We start from the raw sequence: 24,225 nt of genomic DNA on the forward strand, positions 1-24,225 counted from the left end.
GGTCTGTTGTTGTTCAAAGAAAGAAACATGGCTGGACTGGTTGGGAAGTCTTTGCTTCGCTATTCTCTTAGATCTTGTAGTCTAAGAGTTGTATCGCAGACAAGATTCTATTGTCAAGGGAATAAACCGATAAGTCGATTCCCTGTTCCTGAAATATCGAGCTTAGCAAGCGACATCAGGGAAAGAATAGATGAAGTTGAAGAAAAGGTACGAACTGCATGGTTAACACGATGTTGTATGAACTTTGATAACCTCAAATCCCTCATTCTTGATACTTTTGCACACACTCACTCTCTTCTATATTCGTGCAGTGGGATACTTCAGACTCTTTTTCCTTTTTGATTCCTTGTTGCCCGGCCTTGATGCTTGGATTCCTCATGTCCCTTCCCCCTCCAGGATATCAGCCATCCCTTCAAACTAGTACTTCAAGTTACGCTAGCTTCCATTTATCATATGGAATGCATTTGCATAAAGTATTACGTATCTTTTGAAAAGTACGATTTTGTATATACTTATTTCAATAAAGTTAGTCACCAAAAACCTATTAAGCTGTGATCGCTGAGAATCATGGGAAATTCACTTCATATTCATCAAGTAAAGCTTTTGACACAAACTGCAGCAGTTGAGGATGCTCAGAGGAGGTGAACTCGTAACTGGTAAAAGATCTCAAGTCCATCAACAGTTATCAAGAGCTTGAAATATGTGAAATGTGTCTACCCATAATCCTTGCCAGTCTCAGCTTTGTAGCTTTTCTGGTGACTAACTTTATTGAAATAAGTGTATGATCTTGATGACGAAGAGGTATGATCGAATAAGCTCGAATAGTGGTGATAAATATGCATGATGGTAAAGAATTAGAATGAAGATGCATTGATGATGATGGTGATGGTGCATGATGGTGATGATAATGATGATGGTGATGATAGTGGTAGTGGTGTAGGGGATGGTGATGGTGATGATGTAGATGTAGATGTAATGAATAATAATAACAATATTGATGGGAGTTTCTTATATAGCGCATTTCAAATATCTCAATGCGCTTCACATTTATGATCAGTGATCAGTGGAGGACTTTACGGAGGCACATGTATTGATGATAATCGTGATAATGATGATGATAGTGGTGGTGATGATGATGATGATGATGATAAAGTTGAAGATGCATTGCGTCGATTATGATGGTGATGATGATGGTAATGCTGGTTGTAATGATGACGGTGCCGATGATAATGATTGTAATAGTAATATATAGTACCAATAATGGTAACGATAGCTTTGACATTAAATGACTGTACATTTTTGGTTTCATTTAGTCTGGTTTTATCCCAAACGTCTTCAAAACCCTGGCGCACCGTCCCGCTGAGTTTCGCGCATTTTTTGATTACTATGATGCTCTGATGACCAAAGAGAACAACTTAACGAAGGCCGAGAAAGAGATGATTGTCGTGGCTACTAGTGCAGACAACAACTGCATGTACTGTGTCGTGGCACATGGAGCATTGTTGCGCATTTACTCGAAGAACCTGCTACTTGGTGATCAAGTAGCAATCAACTGGAAATCTGCTGATCTTACTGATCGTGAGAAAGCGATACTCGAGTTTGCTACAAAAGTAGGACGAAGCGAATCAATCGAAGAAGAAGACTTCAAAGCGTTGGAAAAACTCGGGTTGGGTAAAGAAGACGCATGGGACATTGGTGCTATAGCTGCATTCTTCGCCATGTCTAATAGATTAGCACACATTACTGACATGAGACCTAACGATGAATTCTACCTTCTTGGCAGACTTCCCAAGAATAAAAAATAAATGCGCAATTTAGCCACCCGCTGCAACATTCTTATGAACATTTAAAGTATTTAGGCTTGGTTTCTTTTGGGTGTCAATGGTTTTTGTTAAAGTCACGGCAGCATCGGTTAAAAATTCGTTCAAAAGCGGAGATAATAAGGATGAATATTAACCTTTTTCGCACAGTATCATCAGAATAAGAAATTTAAATTTAGGGACTAAACCAAATATTTTTCAATAGAATTAGCAACAGTGCTCGACTTATTTTGGTCTTAAGTTTTCATTAATAAATGTACGAGTGAAACTTGAAGATGCTCGAAATGGCATGGCATGCGTAAGTCGCAGACCTGCGCACTAGTAATGCTTCCAAGTGACCTCGTTGTGTTCATCTGTGCAAACAAGTAGGCAATCATCAAAAGCTTGCATGTGTTTCTGCTGACCAGCACCCAAGAGACCTAAACCTGTAGCTAATCCAATTTTAAAGCAATTTGATTGGCTTATGCATTCTTATGGGAGTCAGATCTTAAAAAAGTGGGTCCACCTCTGGACTACAGAAATGCGAGTTTGGATAATAAAATGACCAATCAGTCCTTTGATAAAAAGGTTCTTTGGCAAATAGGTTACACCCTTTACCAAGGCAAGAGTGCGTGCGCATGATCCACGGCGGATAAAGCCTGTTACCCGCACACAGTCACCAACGCCTTTTTTCGAATATTTGGCGATCACTCAGAGTGGGAACTACTAAATGTTCATAAACACAACACAGGCTCAGGTCAAACATCGAACTTCATATGAGCCGAACCTAATGACATCAAAGAAGACCGCCTCGCTATCCATTATTTCAATATGTTCGGCTCACGTGAAGTTCGACGTTTGACATGTGCCTAAGAACATTAATAACGAACCAGTGGTGGTTCAAAGCAAAGAAAATGCAATATAGATCATATCACAACCAACTTCCTGCAGTTTTATCTTTGATTCTCTGCAATAAGTCATATAATTATGTCAACATTACAATATATATTTTCAAGCATGCTAAATATTGGAATGATATTCAATGAATAATTTAAAATTTCTATGTAAGATCAAAAAAATAAAACTGTTTTTGGAAAATACAATTAAATGCAGCAATTGCAAAATCAATTTGAAATAAGCTAAAATTCTTTTAGAGTGCTTGTTCAACTTGATAATTTCAGTGCAAAACAAACTCAAAGATGTAACTGACTTGTCCTCTTTGAGACAGCGGATTCAATTCAGGGACTCTGTTATTCTTACTAAACAAAAGTGATTCTCAAGTCTTCGGTCTCGTAGGTCACGTACGGATCGAGTTTGGGAATTTCCTTCCCAGGCTTCCTCGAACTATCCAGCGAGTCTTCAAGAAGCCTGGAATTACGTTTCTGTAAAACATTGTCTCTAAATACTTTAGGTGCCGCTAATGGCGTCCCCTGATTGGTCGGTTCGGCTACAAATGTTCTGTCATTAGTAGATGGAGTAATGGTTTTATTCATGCTTTGGTCCGGGGAGGGTGTGACAGTCGATGACTCAAATTCACAAAGTGGAGTAGGAGGAGGAAAGTCAGCCACATCTAACTCATCCATTTGCTCAGGTAAAGGAGAAGGGGGGAGGGGTAGGGGACTATTGGTAGTCCTGTCAGTACCCTGCACAGGAGATGGTAGTCTTTCCACAGAAGATAACACTTTCAATCCTTCAGTAGAAGGTGTTGAAGTAACTTGTTCAGGAATGGATTCATTGTCAGCCTTTGAATTCTTGTCATCCTCAAGTCCTGCCATTAGCTCCTGTGAGACCGTGATGGGTTTAGGGCGTGGTTTGGTATCCGAGCAACTCGAAACAACCCGATAAGGTTTGGCACAGATGGCTGCAGATGAAGGTATATACACCTCTGCTTTCTTAGCGTTAGCTTGAGGGAAACGGAATGGAGATGATATGTTCCCTTTACTACCAGCATCAGTATCACTTACATGACGTACCCTACTCGACCTTTTCCCTGTCACAGGACTTGCTTCGAGCACGTAAGGTACATTAGAAGGATGATCAGGAGCACTCGATAAAGAAACTGTCCTCTGTTTAGAAGAATAGGTGTGGTATTTTTGTACCGGGACCCCCTGAGTGACTTTAACCGCATTCTTGTCATGATGGGTGTGTTCATCTATACGGCCTTTAATATTCCCCGTGGATGTGTGTAATCCACGTTTAGTATTTACAGTTATTGGCTGGGTATTACTGGTGCGTGTAGGTAGCGTATCAGGCATACTCTCAGAATGTGTCACGCGAAGTTTCTGTTGTCTTACGTGACTAAGAGAGGTAGTACCATCTAGACGTACTGGCGTGACGGCCTCTACCTTGAAAACAGCACCATCAGTAACAGCTCTTGGTCGAACTACGTTAATTCTCCTATGATGTTCTTGTCGTTCCCAAGGAGAGTAAGATTGACTCCTAGTAGGGCTGCCTTCTTCATCATTCTCAGCCTGATGGTTTTCCGGGATGGAAGCAGCTTCAGACATGGATCGTCTTCGTAGTTTTTCTGCTAGTTCTTCCATTAAGTCTACTTGCCCCTGCATGCCTGCTGGAGTCGATAATGTTTTTCTAATCACAGGTCTTTCTTCTTTTCTTAATTTCAAGCTTTCTGTCTTTTGATGTGAGCGCACTTCCATGACAGGCGGTGGTGGCGGCGGTGGTGGTGGGGGTGGGGGAGGGGGAGGGGGAGCTGAGGAGTCATTTTCGTCTATTATATCTTGATTTATCTCTCGATTTATTACAGGAATCCTCAAGAAGTCTGGTAATTCAAAGTTTTCTTTTCCTAGTGCTCCACGTTGGTCGTCCATTCTCTTGCCTTGCGCTCGACTTAGAAGATCTAACAACTCTGCAAAACCAGAAAGAAAGTGGGTAAATAATGATATGGAACAACTAATCCCACCCAAGGCTAGCCGACCACAAACAACAAGCCAAAAGTAGAGTTTCCTTGCCTTAATCAGTGAATGAGTAATATAAGGAATTATAAAGATCAAGTAAACTAGCTTTGCGAAAGAAATGATGTAATAACAGATGGATATGAATGATATCGTGTGCCGGTTGCAAGCGATTCATTGCATTAGTACAACATGTCATCAACTGTTGAAGTACACTGGTCTGTGTACTTGTTTTCAGTCGCATTCATTCACTTTGTAGATTTTTAAATAAATATTTCGCCTTCAAACTTCAGTGTTTTCAATACACCAAATGAAATGCCTGCTTGTAATGCATAATTTATTGGTTTTATTGATAAGTCCCAAACTTATCCATTTGTTAATCCACAGGATAGCTAAATAAACACAATGCCTCACTTTGCATTTTTTTATATTATAAAAAATGGTTTTGTTTCAAGCACGAAAAGAAAGAAAAGATTAATGAATTAACCCAGATCAACGCTCTACATCAAACAGGGCTTTACACCACCAGGGATATACGCTATAAATACTTTATTTCATTAAATATTTATGCATTCTCCCGATAAACCTTTTAGAACTTCGAAACAGAAATGAACTCTGGAAACTTTCCCAACAGTGTGCCGTGAAAGAGTTTTATGCATGCAAATTAAAAATACAAAATATAGCCGAAGGTACTAGAAGGGAAAAGAAAAGTGAAGAGAAGAAAATTCCCACTACAATCCGGAAGCGTTTGATAAAAATATTGATCAAGAGCTGGTTTCAAGCAAGAAAATCATTTTGAAATTAAAATCCTAAGTTTACAAATACTTTGAGATTACAGTCAGTTTAAGATGCAGGAAAATTTTCTAGTTTTATTGTGTCAAGAACAAACAGATTTGGCCATGAGCGAAACTTGAACTTACGATTATCAGGATGAATTTGCAGAACTTGCCGAAAAAATACAAAAGTAGAATAATATGAAGAAAGCATGAGTTTCCACTATAAAGAAATCCGGTTACTATATCATACATAGCCGCCACACTTTACTGAGGAGCTGAGGATATTCATTTTGAAGTGAAAATTGTATAAAGCAACTACTAAAATAATAAAAAATATCGTGATTAACCAACCTGTAACTTCTGTATTACTCTTGGAGGTAGGTTTTCCTGCTTTAACCGAAGATCTCTCCTTATCGTTAGATTCTTTTCGTTTTCTGCTGAACAAACCAGGTCCTCGTAGAAAGTTTCTACCAAAACTATCGTCGTTCAAAGACTCATGGCTTCGAAAAGGCTTCAATCCGGGAACCCATACATTTGCGTCGTCAAAGTAACCGTCACCTAGCGACTGTTTTTTGCCTCGCATGATATCATCAAATATGGTATCATCCCAGCTGCTGCCTCGCCTGCTGCCGCGACGAGGCGAACTGAATCCAACTGGAGGTTTGATGTTAATTTTAGGTGGGCCATTGTTGTTACCTGTGGGAAGTGGATAGGAAGAAATGAAATAAAAACATGAAAAATATAACAGCTGTTTTAATGAGGAACTTTTTGTAACGTTTATCATTTTTCAGTTTTGTCTCTGTCATCAGAATGAAAACCACTGACTGACAGACAATCCCAGCCAAAAAAGACATTTCAGTTTCAAATTGTAAATGCCAGGAAAAGAAGGCACGAAATACAAGGCTAATGTGAGGCGGTTGGCAGACACTTACAGCCAGCACACTCCGGTGGTCAAAGATAGATGCTTCCTAAATTTACGTGTTTCAAAGCCTAAAGGTTATTATTATAGTCCTGGGTCCAGTGATTTGCGTGCTTAAAAATGGATAAAAACGGCGGGTTTCACTTTTCAAACTTATGATGAAAAAGAAAGAAGAAATAAACGAAAAAATTAATCACGATAAAACTAGACGAAAAGAATATGAAACGGAAAAATAGAAATGAATGCGCAAAGTTGCGGCATCGTTCGTTCATTAAGGATATAAGGTTTTAATATAGATTATAGAACTGAACACAAAGATTCATTGTCGACTCAAGTACGAAGGTAAACGATATTCTATATTTAAAGAAAAACTAATTAGAAAACCAAAGCCACAAGGTAAAGCCTCGAATGAAATTCTTAATTTATGTTGAGACATTTCCTTTCTTTTCTTGGAGCAAGAAAGGATTGATAGTTAGCAAGAGAGGAATAAAAAACGATTGTCATGTATAGTATCAAGCGTGACAGGCGGACATGCTAATGATCCATGGATCGAACCACCTGCCAAGCCCACTCTTCAACATATTTCTGTTAGAAATCATTCTACATGTAGGGGTATAACTACCACCTTCACTACAGGTTTTTTCAGGGTGCGCTGATTCGTTTTAATGGTCAAAATACCCTGAATATTAGTCAGTACAGTGGTAGTGAAGTGTAGGAAGAAATTACAGTGTTAAAAACAATAAAGCTATAAATCTAGACTCATAAATGAGCTGTAGTAACAAAGCTACGCTTCGAGGAACATCAAAAATTGTACAAAACTAGTTTCATAACGAAAAAGAAGTAGATATGAAATGACAGTTCTGCGCCACTCGAGTGAGGTACCATTGAGGTACCATTGAGGTACCCCCCTCCCCCTCCCCCTCAGGGTCTTTACAGAGATGATGTTATAGCTATTCTTATGTTTTTAGTTGACTGGATTGCACCACATCCTATATTTTACGTCAAAGTTTAATCCTAATAAAAGTTTCTAATTATTCATAAAATATAGTTTTTCTATCTCAAAGCCTTAAAGGCTTAGTTTAGGCTTTTGTTTCATCCTAATTGAGTTCTACGGATATTGTCCTTTGTCTTACTACCGCGATAAGATATTGAATACTAAAGATTTTGAGATTTTATGCCCAACTCTTTTACTACCGTCTAAAGTAAGAATTGCACCACTCACAGGCAATACGGATATCGTCATATCTATTTTTAGAATTAGGAATTGCACCACATCCTATATTTTACGTCAAAGTTTGATCCTAATAAAATGTTCTGATCTAATTATTCATAAAATATAGTTTTTCTGTCACAAAGCCTATTGTTAAAGGATTAGACTCTTTTTACTTTATGCTTTTGTTTCACCCTAATTGAGTTCTACGAAGTTGACTCATCGAAAAACAAACAATTAAATGACTTGCCCAAGGAAAAAGAGCAAACACGTTTTTCAAAAATCTTTTCCTTTTTTAATTTATTTATAAAACGCTCAGTGCATGTGAATACAAAAAAAGTTTAGTTACAGCTCTTTTCATTTTTTAACTAAGTATTATGTTTTGATTGTCAGTATATATTTGTTCAATAGAAACACCCGTCACTTGAAACAATAGAGGACTGTGTTCTGTAAAATTTGCGAGTCAAAAAAACCTACTAGATATCAAGACCACGATCTACTCTTTCTCAGTTTTACAAAACAAACCGTCCATCCAAGTTGAAAAAATAATTAGTGCAAATTTCTTATTCACTAATGAGTTCAGCCAGGTGTGGACTTTCAGGTCAGGTACATGCCAATAGCCGATAGCTTGATAGCTGATAGCCTAGCTCTATATATATTGTAGATCCTAGTGTAGATAGTAGATCTAGTGTAGAATCTAGTGTAGAATCTAATGTAGAATCTAGTGTAGAATCTAATGTAGAATCTAGTGTAGAATCTAGTGTAGAATCTAGTGTAGGTCGATGAGAGGTCGATGTTGGGTCGATGTTGGGTGGATGTCCACTACACTAGAATCTACACTAGATTCTACACTAGATTCTACTATCTACACTAGATTCTACACTAGATTCTACACTAGATTCTACATTAGATTCTACACTAGATTCTACATTAGATTCTACACTAGATTCTACACTAGATCTACTATCTACACTAGGATCTACATTAGATTCTACACTAGATTCTACACTAGATCTACTATCTACACTAGGATCTACAATATATATAGAGCTAGGCTATCAGCTATCAAGCTATCGGCTATTGGCATGTACCTGACCTGAAAGTCCACACCTGGCTGAACTCATTAGTGAATAAGAAATTTGCACTAATTATTTTTTCAACTTGGATGGACGGTTTGTTTTGTAAAACTGAGAAAGAGTAGATCGTGGTCTTGATATCTAGTAGGTTTTTTTGACTCGCAAATTTTACAGAACACAGTCCTCTATTGTTTCAAGTGACGGGTGTTTCTATTGAACAAATATATACTGACAATCAAAACATAATACTTAGTTAAAAAATGAAAAGAGCTGTAACTAAACTTTTTTTGTATTCACATGCACTGAGCGTTTTATAAATAAATTAAAAAAGGAAAAGATTTTTGAAAAACGTGTTTGCTCTTTTTCCTTGGGCAAGTCATTTAATTGTTTGTTTTTCGATGAGTCAACTTCGTAGAACTCAATTAGGGTGAAACAAAAGCATAAAGTAAAAAGAGTCTAATCCTTTAACAATAGGCTTTGTGACAGAAAAACTATATTTTATGAATAATTAGATCAGAACATTTTATTAGGATCAAACTTTGACGTAAAATATAGGATGTGGTGCAATTCCTAATTCTAAAAATAGATATGACGATATCCGTATTGCCTGTGAGTGGTGCAATTCTTACTTTAGACGGTAGTAAAAGAGTTGGGCATAAAATCTCAAAATCTTTAGTATTCAATATCTTATCGCGGTAGTAAGACAAAGGACAATATCCGTAGAACTCAATTAGGATGAAACAAAAGCCTAAACTAAGCCTTTAAGGCTTTGAGATAGAAAAACTATATTTTATGAATAATTAGAAACTTTTATTAGGATTAAACTTTGACGTAAAATATAGGATGTGGTGCAATCCAGTCAACTAAAAACATAAGAATAGCTATAACATCATCTCTGTAAAGACCCTGAGGGGGAGGGGGAGGGGGGTACCTCAATGGTACCTCAATGGTACCTCACTCGAGTGGCGCAGAACTGTCATTTCATATCTACTAAAAGAAAAAGCTAAAGGAAATTTAAAGGAAAAGCAACTAGCATTAGACACGAAACAATGATTTAGAAAGAAGGAAATAAATAAGTTTAAAGGAAAAACAAGTTTACGATTTTGTATATTAGCTTTAGCAAATTTTTAAAGCCGAATTAAAAAAACGAAACTTATAGTGCGAAAGAAAAAACACTGGCTTACCATAGACAGCAAACTTGAGCATATTGTTACCAGTAAACAGCTAAAAACGAATAATCTTTTCTCGTTCAGGGTAAAGTTTGGTCCATTACGAGAGAGTACAGTAGCTCAACAGGCTGTGACGCCACAACTGACTAGCTAGCGCGTCTACAATACATTTATATACAACACTACGTCACTTTATGGTACTGGCCCCTCGCTCATTAATACTAGGGATGATTGATATCAAGACCTTTGGCACCACATTTACAGCTCGCTTATTGTTTGATAATACTCGTACGGAAAACATACAAATAAATGTACATTAATTTTCGTAGTTTAGTCTGAATATTATCGATGTATTTGACATAGAAATGTGAATTGAAGTAGTTGGATTGTGATGGAGACAAAATTACTGTGTTTGAATTTGACGGGTGGCTTTGTATCCAACATAAACAAAGAAACCTTCAAGTTCTGAGTATTATTACAAATGTCACTGAAAAAGAACAAAGGAGTTACAAGAACGATCTTGATTTTCGTCATACTGACAGATGTTTACTGTGAATAAAGGAAAGATTACTGCCAGGCAATAAAAATGAATGTTCTTGATTCATTCTTCATTTTATTATTATGTCTTGTGGTCGTATTTTCTTTTTTAATTAACGAAGAAAAGGCAATATTGAAAACAAACCCCCTAACGAGCCGGCTTCCTCAAAGCAACAGGTTTTTTTTACTAATGACTGATTTTGACTTTAACTACGTTAGTAACTTCACTTTATGTAGCTGTTTCCATAGTAATCAGCGTATTCAGCAATTATTTGATTGACAAGAGATTAACTTAATCTCTTAGCGTTCTACCCTTTTAATTCAGTATAGTGTAACACTCGTTTGAAGTAAGACGAACTTTCGGGATTAATATCTTTATGTAATTGTTTTAACTGACCCGCCAACGTTGGTAAGTCCTCAACCTTATTGTATTTCTTTTAATCTGTAGCACAACTGATTACTTTGTTGTGTATTTCACCTTGTGAATCATTTTCCCATAAGTAACAACAATTGTAAACAGAGCAATAACTATAATAATAACTATAGATAATCCTTATTTTAGTTGACCAGATCATTACCAGATTCAATAGTGCAAGAATAAAAAGGATTTGCGTACTCAACTATGGCAGTGGTTTCTTTTTGATACGATATTATTGAGAAATCCCGTACACTTTACTTTAATGGTCAGGTACAGCCACAACACGTGCTGTAGTAATAAAGAACTCCAATCAAATATATTATTACTAAATTACAAAACATGACATTTATCAATTTACAGATGAAAATAAAGTTTATGAAGTTTGTAATCTCGTGGCTTACGACTCGTCTTTCAAAAAAAAAAAAAAAACTGCAAGCAATCAGTAGTCAAGAGAGTTGAACTCAGAGAAGCAGATTCCTACTGTTATGACTGAATCGGGCTCAAATCATCAAGTAATGCAAGGGCATCAAGTAACGCAAGGGTATCAGTAGTACTCATTACCATATTAGAAAATTATCTCATTGTAAAAGTATTTCCTGAAGTCTACTGTCTACTGAAGTCTACATGTGTATTCATCTGTTTAATCTTCTCCCCCACCCCTCCCCCACACTCGGCCCACCCCACCCTCCCTAGTGCATGACTGAAAAGAGATCGCATAAAAGAATACTCGCAAGCACTCGAATCTCCATATTTCGATTTAAACCTTTAAAAAAAAATTTTTTTTTTTTTTTGGTCTTTAGTAGAATATATAAAAAAAGTGATGAGAATAAAGTTACAGGAACACCGTTCATCAGCCTTCCTTTGCGCTTCCTTGCGTTTGTGTTTCAGAAAGTCGTCTCAACTCAAGAGTACATCCTAGAGTGCACCTGAAACTCTTTTCTTTATCTCGGAATATTGTCCAAACTAAAAGATACTGATACAAATAAATAGAGTATGACTAAGATGTACCAGGACTAACAATGTATCCCTGGTATGACTTATTTACTTGTATAACAAGATAAATGACACAAAGAAAAGCCGCTTGCAATCGGCAGATGCGTGTACTTAAAGCAGTGTAATCATGAGTGATGGCTGGTCTCAGTATACAGGTAGCTATACCATGTACCGACCTAGTCAATGAGATTAGTCTACTCATTTGGTTATCATGAATATAGAAACAAGACCGACATAGATAACTATAGTATCGAGAGAGAAAGGAAGGAATGACGAGAGAGAGAGAGCTGATAAAGAACACCTGGTGATGTTACATACAGTATGAAGTATTACTACTAGCCTGTGGGAACTGAATACCAGCAACATGCTTAACGATAGATTCAGAAACAGGTTTCAGACCTGTACAGCTGGGACATGGTTAGGTGTGTGATTTAATAAAGTAATACTGGAACACAGTAACTAACGAGCATAATTAAAGCTAAGCGAAAGAAATGAAATACTAAAAAGTTAATCGAGTTAAATCAAGAAAGATAAGCTTAAGTCAGATAGCATGATCAGCCATGTTTGAGTAGGAAACCCGCAGATGATAAGGATATTAAGAACTAATGATGAACACTCGAAACTAAAGTGAATAGAATCTCTTAAACGAGTTGGTGGGTTCAAAGCATTTGGTTCATCAGATAAACCATTACTTGTTCAAGTCCCCTACGTACTAGACGTCTTTCAAAACATGACCAAAACAGATGGTATTTTTCTAAGGCCGATTTGCACGGTACAACTTTTCTCTACGACTGTGGCACACAACAGACTTAAGACATGTCTTAGCAGTTATTTCAACGCGCGCAACTCTTAGCTTACGACACCATAAAACCGTGTGCAATTCTCTCGGTTTGCTTGTCACTTTTATTGTTTTCGGCTACGATTGTCCCAAGGTTTTAAAAAATGTTTATAAATCCTACAACTTTTTTTTATGTCGTACACAACAGATGTGATCAAGTTGAAGGATTGATTTACATGACGCAATTCGCGTTATAATCACAGCGTAAGCAGATTGCATGCGACAGTTGTGAGCAAAAGTTGTATCTTGTAAATCGGCCTTTTAAGATGATCACGTGGTGGTAGGCCGATCACGTGACTAGTGACTGACTGACCTGATAAGGGATCTATTTTGTCTACTACAACCCACTGATGTTCTATAGATGCTATAGGTACACCGCTGTCCAAGGGTACTTCACAATCCACCTGGTGTACAAACACAACATGCTAAAGGTTAGTTAGTGAGTAACACTTAAATGGTTTTCCTCTTCAACCAAGGAAAAGAAAAAACAATTGGTGAAAAAATATTTTGATGAAAAACATTTCAAAAAATCGGGGGGAAAAATCTTTTCAAATTTTATCGAACCCTAATTAAAATAACTTCTGGGTTGATAAAAGTTAGAGCACGCTAGTCCACAGATGGAATTGGAATTTAACGTGTTGGGTCTTGCGGAGGGAGAAAAAGTGGAGAAAACCCACGAATCAAGGGAAATACCTAACAAACTCTACTCACGTGTGATGCCGAGTCTTGGAATCAAACCCGAGGCCCCATAGGTAAGAGGCGAGTACACTACAGTACTGCACATTATAAGAAACATATTATCAAATAATGATTATCACTACCGCTAACACACTGTACTCACCAAGTGAACAGAAACACTAGAATAGTTCAAACCATTTCGATTCAGGATGGGTTCCAGGCACATGCGCAAAGATTCATCTGGCTTTGATTTGACTATCAGAAAATTGCCTGGTGACATCTCAAGTCTGATCCAAACAAAAACAACAACAAAAAAACAATCCATGTCAATAAACTGAGTCTTTAATGTTCACATGATACCAGGGGATTTTACGATCGAAGGTTACAAGCCTTACACGTGCCAAACGCGCAATAGCTCAATCTTTACCGAGTATAAACAAAAAGCGTCACTCAAAAAAAGATGAACTAGTTCATTTAAGTCTCTTGCCTCACCTGAATAAAGATCTATGTTCCAGTATGACTTCTTTGCCCGCCATGGATTGTATGTCTACATCCACTTCTTTGAGCAATGCCGGCTGTTGATCAGTACCATATATCAGGATGATTAGCACTATGTATAAGAGAGGCGCACGATCGCTTTGCTTTACTAATAGAGGGGGAGGGGGCGGGAGAGGCGGTAATTCCTGGTCTGCTGGTTACATTTCCAGCGATAAATGACTTGCAGCAATTCCAAATGCTAACTATCATTGGTCACGAAAACGGAATTTCCTGTACGGAGAATGTAAGACCGCGATTTCCATATTAGTTGCTTTCCACGTGATCCTCACCTTGTCTGCTCCACCAATAAACACGTCTGTACTAACGAAAGACATGTGTCTTCGTTCACACAGCTGCATTAGGGTTTGACGCAGCGTTTGTCCTTGTTTGCCTGTGACGATGGTAGACGAGTGATCTGGTAACACGATACGACAAAACTGGAACACCTCACTCTCTCGCCGACCTTCCAGGGACTGCAGGGAAAAACAGGGAGAGATAGCAGGTTAACTTTCAATATAATAACTGTAGGCGAGCATGTAGACACTGATAACAATCTGGTTAGTACTAGCTTCCGCACGAACTACAACCCGTAAGAAACATTGCGGAAAAGGTTAATGAAAAAGGTGAACAGGAAAAAGCTGTTGTAAAATTCTACCCTGACTTTCAAATGGCTTCCATGCCAATCAAAGACCGGGAAACCATATCATCCAACCACATTGCTCAAGAGCGGAAGCGATTCAAGACACTTGTCACATGTACCTCGGTGGAATAGCTCATGCTTGGAAATGAATCTGATAACGATGATAAAGAACTTCGAGCGCTGCTGGGTTGGCTGTCGAATGGGCGATTGGCTCCTGTTGAGGACATAGAAAACGAGTCAATCCCTATTTAAGCCTTAACTTAAAAAGGATTAAAACTTTGAAGTGTAAAAGACATTTTATGATATATTCACAACACTACAATGCACCTACGCGTGAGTACACACCTTTCTTAGCTTGTTTGCCTACAAAAGAAAGAAAAGTACAAGAATGACATTAGTAGAAAGCAGTTTTCACTATGAGACGTTTGGTTCAATACTAGCAGAGCTACTAAGGCCGTGGACCTGAAGTCGTGTTTTCACTATGAGACGTTTGGTTCAATACTAGCAGAGTTACTAGGGCCGTGGACCTGAAGTCGTGTATCCGCTTTCACTCCTACTATCCCTTCCGTCCTCTTGCATTTTATTCTCTTCTGCAATCTATCATTTCCTTTTCCTTCTTTTCCCTTTCCTTCCATTCATTCTCATACAAATGTAGTGCTCGCCTTTCCAGGGTAAGAAGGACTTCTTCTTTTCTCCTGGCGTTCTGTTCTCGTCGTACGAGCTTGTACTTTTCTTGGAGCTTCGTCTTCCCCAACCACGTGTTGAACGCTGAATTTGGATAAAATACTAAGATGAGAAAGAAAAGACATGAAAAATACCCGCGATTCGAGGAAGATCAGGGTCCGACACTGTTTGTAGGACATGCATCAGAAGGGAAAACCCCAATATCCGTGAATACCTAGCTTGGTTAGAATCGCGGGAAAAAACACTGTACACAGGAAGCCCAACCTCGTTAGGTCTTTCTCTGTGATGCACAATGCCGAACAGTGTACAGCGTTTCCAAACAGCATCAATAGAAGCGACTGTCTTCAAGACTAGATCACTGCTGAAACCATGTCACGACGCCACGCCCTCGCAAAACAACTCACTTCAATGGAATCCACAATTGACGATTTAACATTTAAGAACTTTATTTTTATTATTTTTTCATTATTATTCTCTTATTCTCTTACGTACACATACGTAATTTATAATTCCTTCGTTAATATTGTATTTATATATAACAGATTTAACTTGAAGTTAGAGTTATCTTATTTAAACTAGTTATTGTTGTATGTGTTATCGATTTACCTTGGTCTCAAAAGTGTAGCTGCCTCGACTGCTAATACTCGAACATTCTGATTCTTCTGACGACAAGTACAGACAGTTGGCCTGGAAACGTTACCACGTGATAGATCAACACAGTTAATCAAGTACAGCTGGGTAACCTGTCTTCGCCAGTATCCCCCATCAACATTCGCAATACTTATCCCACAAAGGAGTTTAATGCAGTATTCGAATTTAGGTTTAGATTTAGAGTGTTTTACCTTGCTCAGCTGCAAGTGGTGTTAAAAGTGATATATTTTTTATTCATTGTTATTTATTGCAAAGGGAACGGTAGATTCTGTTAAGTGAAAAGCTAATTATCATTAAGAATTAAACGTGACGATGTTTTAAAGTAGTCAATTAATTTTCTTTCAAATATGATTAACGCCGGTTTTAGACAGTCAATGACTTTAATATCTAAGGAATAAATTTTAACTCCTAATTATAATATCACCGTCAAATAAAAGTTTAGCGACAAACTTTGATTTCTCTAAGATTCCGCTGTTTGGTGGTCAAATAGGCAAAGACTAAAGTCATACGAATTGATCAAATTATCTTATTAACTCTCGCTATCTAATCCTTTGTTCACTTATCAAAGATAACCATCTAGGGTCATCTATTGAAGGGGCGTGGCACCACGTGATGGTCAGGCAGGGCGTGGTCCCACACCGCGTGGAGAGCAAACCATCAGACAATACTTTTGAAAGTACCTTTTTAAGAAGTTTTCCTTTATCAGGTTTCCCATCATCGAAAGGTAGTGGTGATCCCTCCATTTCTGATACTAAACATTTTCTGTACAAGTCTGATTTGAGGAATCTTGGATAGCTGTCAAACTTCATCAGGGTATATACCTATATGTGTACAGAATGACACATCAGAACACTCACACATCATCTATTTAACGCCATAATCTGTAACATGATCTTTGTAACTGAACCTCTTCATTATACACAAGTATTGCAAAATTATTCTGTAGAAACCTGAACGAAAATGTGAATCACATAACAACATAGTTTGCTGTTACCTTGCCTATTTCTCTTTGTCTCAATTCTTCTTTTTGTTTTCTCTTTCTCACTGACTTTCTGTGTGTGTGTGTGTGTGTGTATGTGTGTCCGAATATCACACAACATGTCAGTTTCCACCAGAGGTCATGCATACTCAAGTCAGCAGACTAACCTGTTGTTGTTGCAGTCTGTACATATCATTGGTAGGGTTGGCTAAATGCTCCTCAGCAAGTTTAACAGCAGAACTATCAATATTTACAGGCATTGTTGCATTAGAACTCAAATGAGCATCAAATATGCTGATTGCCGTGCTTTTTTGCTGGGGAAAAATAAAATAGAACATAACTTTGTTTGAAATCTGTTTCCAAAAGTGATTAAAAATTCTGATTTTCTTATATCTTTAACTCTAAGTTAATATATGACAATCTCATAGTATTAACGTTCAATATTTGAAAGTGCTGGGTAGGAATAATATATATATCCACTAATTATGACAGGTCAGTACTGAATACAATTAATCATTCCTTAGTCCATAAACTTATCATTGACTTGTTCATGATACTAATCTCTGAAATATCTACGAATGTTATAAATTTACATGTGCTGTGAAGATATCACATCCAAGATGACATATTGTAGTCATTATGGCTGGCATGACAACTTGGACAATGCAGTACGGAAGCCTCAATGATTTGTATACCATAAATTATGGTTACATTCGTTTATTACACAATATTGAACTCAGGGTGAAATATATCATAGTATATTTAAAATCAAAGATTTACCTCCTTCTCATTGGTGATGTTCCTGAAGTCTTCACATGCCATCCAAAATACAATGTTTTCCTCACTAAACTCTTTCTTCAGGAATTCCTAAATAATTGAAAAAAATAGCCTTATTTTGTTTAAGATTTAATTTTTTGCAATGCGATATTAGTATCAGTAGAAGGAAAAGTTATGATTCTAGCAGAATGTAGGGCGCTATGATGCTAATGATAAGATTGAATCACCTCAAAGCACTTTAGACCAACAGGATCTTCCATAAGTTTGTCAAAACCAAGAGCCCAGCAAGCCACACGTCCATCAATGCCAGAAGTATCACCAGGCATGCTACTAAGGCTGTGGATACTCTGGGTACTGGAACAAACACTTGCACTGACATTGAGATTAGATGGACTGGAAGGAACTGAAACGAAGCAATACAAGATGAACATCAAATCATTTGTCTCTTAACAACGCTGTGGTATTTCTTTGTAAGGAAGTTTAAATAATCAATTAATAAACATGAATAATTGATATCAATGTCATGTGTACAGTATGGTGGCTTTGTCAGCAATATGGAACACATGGGGAAGGGATAAAAACCTCTCAAATCTTTTAGTCTTTCTATCAAATCTCAGACATCTAATATTCCTACCTTGTTAGTTTTTAATTTACAAATCTCAATGGCTAAGTATACACACTGTTTTTATTCCCGCCATCATGACTTCAACTAATATCCCCTGAGGTGCAAGGAAGTGCTAGGATTGATTACACACATACATAACAAATAACTCATGTTAAAAGCAAAGGAGCTTAACACTATCATCCCTTTCAAACCATTCTTTTCCCCCTCAACCATTATCCAAGATTCTCAAGTCTCTTGATTAAGTCAAAAGGCTGTAGCCAGACTAGGTGGTCAGATTACTGCCTATTTCTGCACATTAAGGAAATTTTGATAATTTCCCAAACCATCAGAGAGATCTACACATTTGCTCTTATCAAAAACGAGTGGGCTAAATTCTTTAAGATGTCAAGGTCAGAAAATCTAGTTAGCTATAAATATATTGAGCTGTATAATTTTAAAGCTGCATGAATAAAGCAAGTTTTTGTGAAATAAAATTTGTAAAGAACTGTTCAAATAAAAGCAAAAATAATAGATTTTTGATGAACAGAGTTTTCAATCGAACAGAGTTTACACAGGGCATTGTTTACATTACATAAGCCTAAATACATGAAGAAAGAGCTAGCAATATATTAAACTCCATAGCAAGAGAAAAAAGCACTGGAAAACAAAACCAAATCATGGAATCCTCAAGTTTATAAGATAACCTGAGATATACTTTTTGTGTAGTCTTTAGAGGATAGTGAGGATGTTCAAAATAACACTTTGCAGAAAGAAATAGGAAGGATCTTTTTACAACATGTGAGGATATTGAAAAGGTATTGTTTTGCTGGGGAAATGTCATTGCATTGGTCAATATTAACAAACAATCAAGCCTGAATGAGCCATTGCCTGTTCATATATTTTATTGAATTTTGAACACATAAAACTCAAAACCCACCAAATGAGATAGAGGTGTTAGATCTCGTAGTTAAACAAAGGATTGTGAATCAAAAATATGTACTTACCATACTCTGAATGTGCCAGATTCTGTAAAAGAATTGTGAAAACAGAATCATAATTATCAATCATGTTTTGATAAGCCCATTATATCTGAGTACATTATTCACACTTCATTCTATAACCTTACAATATACAGTAAAAACTACCAAGGAAAGAAAACTTTACAACAACAAGGCTCTACACAACCACAAATACAATTCTATTTGATTAAGGATTAAAAACCCAAAGCCTTGGTTGGATGTCTCTGTTTACTTAAATTAATTCAAGTTATTCATGTATCACCCAAACGATGGCTATTAGCAAGAAAGCCAAGAAATTCAACATTAATGTACAGAACATATGTATGCTAAATCCTAAAGAACTCTATACAGAAATTAATTTCAAAAAATGAAAACAAACAGTATACAAGTAAAATGTTTCAGTGAAAAAAATTGATTTCTTTTACAAGGGTTAGATTTTGTGTTAACCTTGTTATGCAAAAAAATAAAAACATTGTGAAAGCCAACTAATCCAGTGGGATATACAACACTATTAATGATGTTATTTTAGTGACACATACGGACCAATATAATCATGTTATCAGTAAGAAATATGTCAATTCTACTAAACTTAATCTTGCACTTAAATCCAAAAAAAATTTCCGAAATTTTTCTTGAAAAAAAAACTAACCAAATCAAAAATTTGCAAGTTAAAAGATGAGCTTTAAAAAACACGATCTCTTAAATTATAGTTTAAAATGTGTGAATGGTAATTTTTCCATAAAAAATACAGTATCATTTAACATTTACCTTTCAATATTGTAAACATTTCACTCTCAGAATTAAATATAAAAGTGTGGAGTTAAATTTAGATTTTTTGAGTAAAGGGGAACAAAAACTACCACAATCGTAAGTTAGTAATAATTGTCAATCATTAAGGTGGCTGCCTACTTTTGAACGTTCGAATTGAGCCCACGATGAGCGCGCGCTCAAAAACCGCTGAAAAATCTACAACATTTTATTGAAGAACCATACGCGTTTTGAGCTTCAACAGGGCAAAACCCTCAAATTTTGCACGGGACTCTATATTTTTTGATAGCTCATTCGAAAAAACACCTAAAAATCTAGGTTATATCAACATTTTAGGAAAAGCTTAAATCAGGAACACGTGAAAAAATAGATTTTTGTAGGGATTTTTGTTCGACTTTATGAGATTTTTTAAGAGCACCGAAACTACAAAATATGACAAATCAATGTATCTCTCTGTCTTTTTGTCGAAAATATCCATGTATTATTGTAGAATGATTGACTAGCCTTCATTCATGCAATCATATAGTCTGCAAATAACTATTATTTTATGAATCTTAATTTTTTTCTAATCACTTCGGGTGGCGCAATTTTTACTCCAAAAGCTCGTGCGTAGGCTTCCATTAAATGCTGATTATCTCGAAAACGAGCTCGGGACACCCTATTTTTCTTTCCAGATTTGGAATCAGCATTAAATTTCAATTCGGAAAATCGAAGTTTTAAAAAAAGCTTAAATCAATTTCCAAAAGTAGGCAGTCACCTTAAATCAAGAGTTTATGAATAATTATTAGTAACGGATACACTCTGCTAGGAAAAAAGTTACACCTAAATTCATGTGATATAGGTGTATTTTTATTTCAAAGACTATGCGAAGAGGTAAAATTAAGACCACCTTGCTTGAATGGAAACAAAGTAAGTTATTTGACTGACCACACTAGTCTAGGGGTTTAACACTGTCTTAACTAGTGGTTTTTAAGGTCAAACCAACATGGAAATTTTCTGTCAAATTCAACTGAATGCAAATGTCAAGCTTAGCACATCTTAATGTAATAATACCTTGTGGTTATGGTGGTTCTGAAGGCAAAGAATGCTGAACAAACACTAGGAATCACTAGCTTTCACAGGAATATTACATGTGATTTAGAAAACTGTCCATTTGACTTGTCATAATACACATATACATAATAATGTAATACTTGGATTCAAGAAGTCTCAAATCTAGGCTCGTACACCCTCTGCCTGAATTATGTAGAAGCTATTTAACCTTGAATATATACACGTTGGAGTTATATGCATAAATATATATTTTTTAAATATTGATAAAGAATGGAGAGATATAATGCATAAAGTAAAATACTTACAAAAATATTGACAAAATGTAAGATTTTTTGTTTGTTAGTTATCATTGAAGGATCAATTGTTAGTAGAGTTTTTAGTGCAAACCATTTGTGTTGGGATAATTGTTGCAGTTTTGAGTCAAAAAGCAAACAAAAGGAGATACAATAATTGTACAAAATGTGTACAAAAATATATATTAACATATAGAACTGGTAAAAAAAATTATCAAAACCAAGAAAATACAGCATATAAGTAAATAATTCAAATAAGAATAAAAAATGATGGATGCATTTTTGTTCAGCTGTCTTGTGATAATGAGTTTGTGACGGGTTAATACAAATATTGAATAAGATCTGACATATTATTATCATTTTTGTAAAGGTCATTTGCATATTTTAGTCCAAAACTTCAATGATTCTACAATAAAACTACTTACAGAATTCAAAGTAATAAATAATGTATAAAATTTTAGAAATATAGTTCTATACTCACCTCAGCAGAATGGCTCAGTCTTGTCATGTGATTAACATAAAATTTAGAATTACACATTTTAACAATGCCGTCATGTCCATTCTCATTTTCTCTCGAGTTGGTTGACATGTGGGAATCTGGAGATGCTTCAGCTGAAGAAGATGTATTATCCTGGACATCTGATTTATGGCTCCTGTTATCATCAGCAAAAACATCTCCATCCCAATCTCTTTCACTGATATTGTGCATCTTTAAATTTTGGTTTTCATTTATAATGTATTTTTCCTTTCCTTTTTTCTGTGTAACTGGAATGTTTTTTTGGATCGGGGCCACCCTGTGCCTAAATGGTTCTTGTTTATCACCTGATTTCTCACTCGAAGCCTCTCCACCATCTGTTACTCTAACCCGTATTCTGTGATTTGGAGTTTCCATGACACATTCATTAATGACTGACTCATTTCTTGCTAGTTGCACATTATTGTCCAATTGACCTGAGTGGGTGTTTAGAATAGTATCTTGGTACCCCCTCTCTTGCTGCAATGCCTCAGAGTCTGATCTTTCAGATTGACTAGAAGAATGAGATTGCAATAAAGTACCCATTCCATCTGTAGATTGAGAATCATTTTTTTCTTTGAAAAGCCCATTGATTGACTGCAATATGGATGATGACGATGATAAAAACTTCTCACACTCACCATCCTCATTGGAGGGTGTGCAATTTATATGAAATTTTTGAGCAATTAGAACATGGTCTGCGTGAGGAGCTATCTCTGGATCTACAGAGAATACATGACAGGAACAATTGACAGTATTTGCCATGTCCATTTTGTCATTAGTGCTGTGCCAGCTGTTTGGACGATTTCCTTCACTCGATTTTCTTGTAACAATACCAAATACCCTTTCATCGTCAGAACAAACCCCAGTGAAAGCAAGAGACTTAACAGGATACGTTACAATGTTTTTTCCATTGCCATCAATAAGCTGAATCCCCAGCACCGACACTTCCAACATGAACATCACATGTACCTTTTTCTGTGCGCGTAATCTCCGCACACAGCTCCGAATAGCATTTAAACTAGCCGTCTGTAAACAAGAACTTGCCGGTAATTCAATGGAGCCTAAATAACCAACCACTGCCCTAAGATCCGGCTCAATGTTAGGCATTTCGGACTGCTCACTTTGGTTTGGTGTTGCTGGGGTGAGCGCAGGATACGAAAGGCGATTCAATGTTTGTGTTCCTGCGCGGCCCGGCAATCCATCTCCTTCACTTGACCGTCTATTATCAACATTACTTTGTTCCAAAAACACGCTATCTGATGAGCTCTCTGACCGTAGGGTTTCTGAGAATGATGCCTTAAGCTCTTCATCGCTAACTATTTCGTCTTCATTGATAATCTGATCACTAACGTTAGCAAATCCACCGCGCCGCAAAGAAGACGGTGTGTTGATTGAAAGACTCCCTGATTTGAGTTCCTCAACAACTTTATCCACTCGGTTGAGAATATTATCGTTTTCTATTTCTTCTTCTGATGTTTCATGGCCTTCTGGTGAAGGCATAGGTAGTTTGCTAACAGAATCAGTGCAGTTTCTTACCCCAAGGTTCACTACACCATTCGGTGAGCGAGCTATCAACTTGACGACTTGTTCGTGCGGGGATTTCTCCACCGAACTGCCATTAACAAATAAAATCTGATCACCTGGTCTTAAACCTGCCTTGTGAGCTGGACTGCTAGCCAGAATACAGCTAAGTACACATGGTCCTTGGCTGGAAAGCGTAAAGCCGAATCCTCCAGGACCACGACTCAAATCAACAGATCTGACTCCAACGGACTGCATGGCTTCTTCTGGTGAAGCTCGCCCTCATAATTTTGAGCAAAAACTTCGACCTCAAACACCGTAAAGTCACTAAGTGGAGCCTTCCTCTTGATGTGCTGATGATAAAACCAGTCTATGAGGTCTGAATAAAACCATTATTTTAAAGATTTCAGTAAAGCAGACGAAGGAAAACAAACCAGATTTCAAAAAAAGTGCGTGTTCACTTTGCTGTTCTCTGCTAGCAGGGAAACTTTGCTGCTGTCACCGTGGTGCTGTACTCGTAGATAAAATTGCCTTCAACTTGGATTATGAAAAATTCTGTGGTGTATTTAGGCAGGAAAAGCCACTTGCCTAGCTATCAGTATATACTTGATTCCTGTACATTAGTCAAAAGCCATTTGTTGGTCGTGATATTTTGAATGCCCAGTCGGTTTATTGTCAACTGACCCCTCGTATCATTCACTTCCATCCTAACGTCATGCACCACGTGGGCATATACCACATTATGATTGGTCCATAAACCAAAAAAATCATTAGCGCCAAAATGCTTTAACCAGGAATTATATGCCCAAGTCATGCATATATAAAGTACAATTATCTTTATTATACGAAACTCCTTC

At 36.9% G+C, this 24,225-nt stretch overlaps 2 protein-coding genes and 1 long non-coding RNA gene across 4 annotated transcripts; 2 read left to right on the forward strand and 1 right to left on the reverse strand.

The window, feature by feature from the left end:
* Nucleotides 1-13: 13 nt before the first annotated feature.
* Nucleotides 14-2,927, forward strand: LOC116293739 (uncharacterized). The gene is made up of 2 exons (XM_031701200.2): nt 14-207; nt 1,314-2,927. Exons 1-2 carry the CDS (start codon nt 28-30, stop codon nt 1,803-1,805), a joined length of 672 nt encoding a protein of 223 aa, XP_031557060.1. The 5' UTR covers nt 14-27; the 3' UTR covers nt 1,806-2,927.
* On the reverse strand, nt 2,731-24,065 carry LOC116293744 (regulator of G protein signaling 12). Of its 2 annotated transcripts, XM_089028056.1 has the most exons (16): nt 21,812-24,065; nt 19,202-19,223; nt 17,821-17,996; nt 17,597-17,683; nt 16,984-17,130; nt 16,518-16,658; nt 15,793-15,873; nt 15,165-15,270; nt 14,848-14,865; nt 14,622-14,716; nt 14,153-14,335; nt 13,818-13,900; nt 13,489-13,612; nt 12,961-13,051; nt 5,839-6,183; nt 2,731-4,665 (listed from the first exon to the last, which is right to left on the reverse strand). In XM_089028056.1, exons 1-16 carry the CDS (start codon nt 23,624-23,626, stop codon nt 3,059-3,061), a joined length of 5,121 nt encoding a protein of 1,706 aa, XP_088884182.1. In that variant the 5' UTR covers nt 23,627-24,065; the 3' UTR covers nt 2,731-3,058. The 2 variants fall into 2 exon arrangements, with proteins under 2 accessions (XP_088884182.1, XP_088884183.1); XM_089028057.1 differs by lacking the exon at nt 15,793-15,873 and having other exon boundaries at nt 21,812-24,064.
* LOC116293740 (uncharacterized) lies at nt 9,259-11,018 on the forward strand. Its single transcript, XR_004196852.2, has 2 exons — nt 9,259-10,807; nt 10,961-11,018. It is a non-coding gene; the product is annotated as an uncharacterized LOC116293740 (long non-coding RNA).
* Nucleotides 24,066-24,225: the final 160 nt, after the last annotated feature.

Source organism: Actinia tenebrosa, unplaced genomic scaffold (assembly GCF_029948245.1).
Source record: "Actinia tenebrosa isolate PJP-AT-01 unplaced genomic scaffold, QUT_ActTen_1.0 PGA_scaffold12__29_contigs__length_12842862, whole genome shotgun sequence".
NCBI lineage: Eukaryota > Metazoa > Cnidaria > Anthozoa > Actiniaria > Actiniidae > Actinia > Actinia tenebrosa.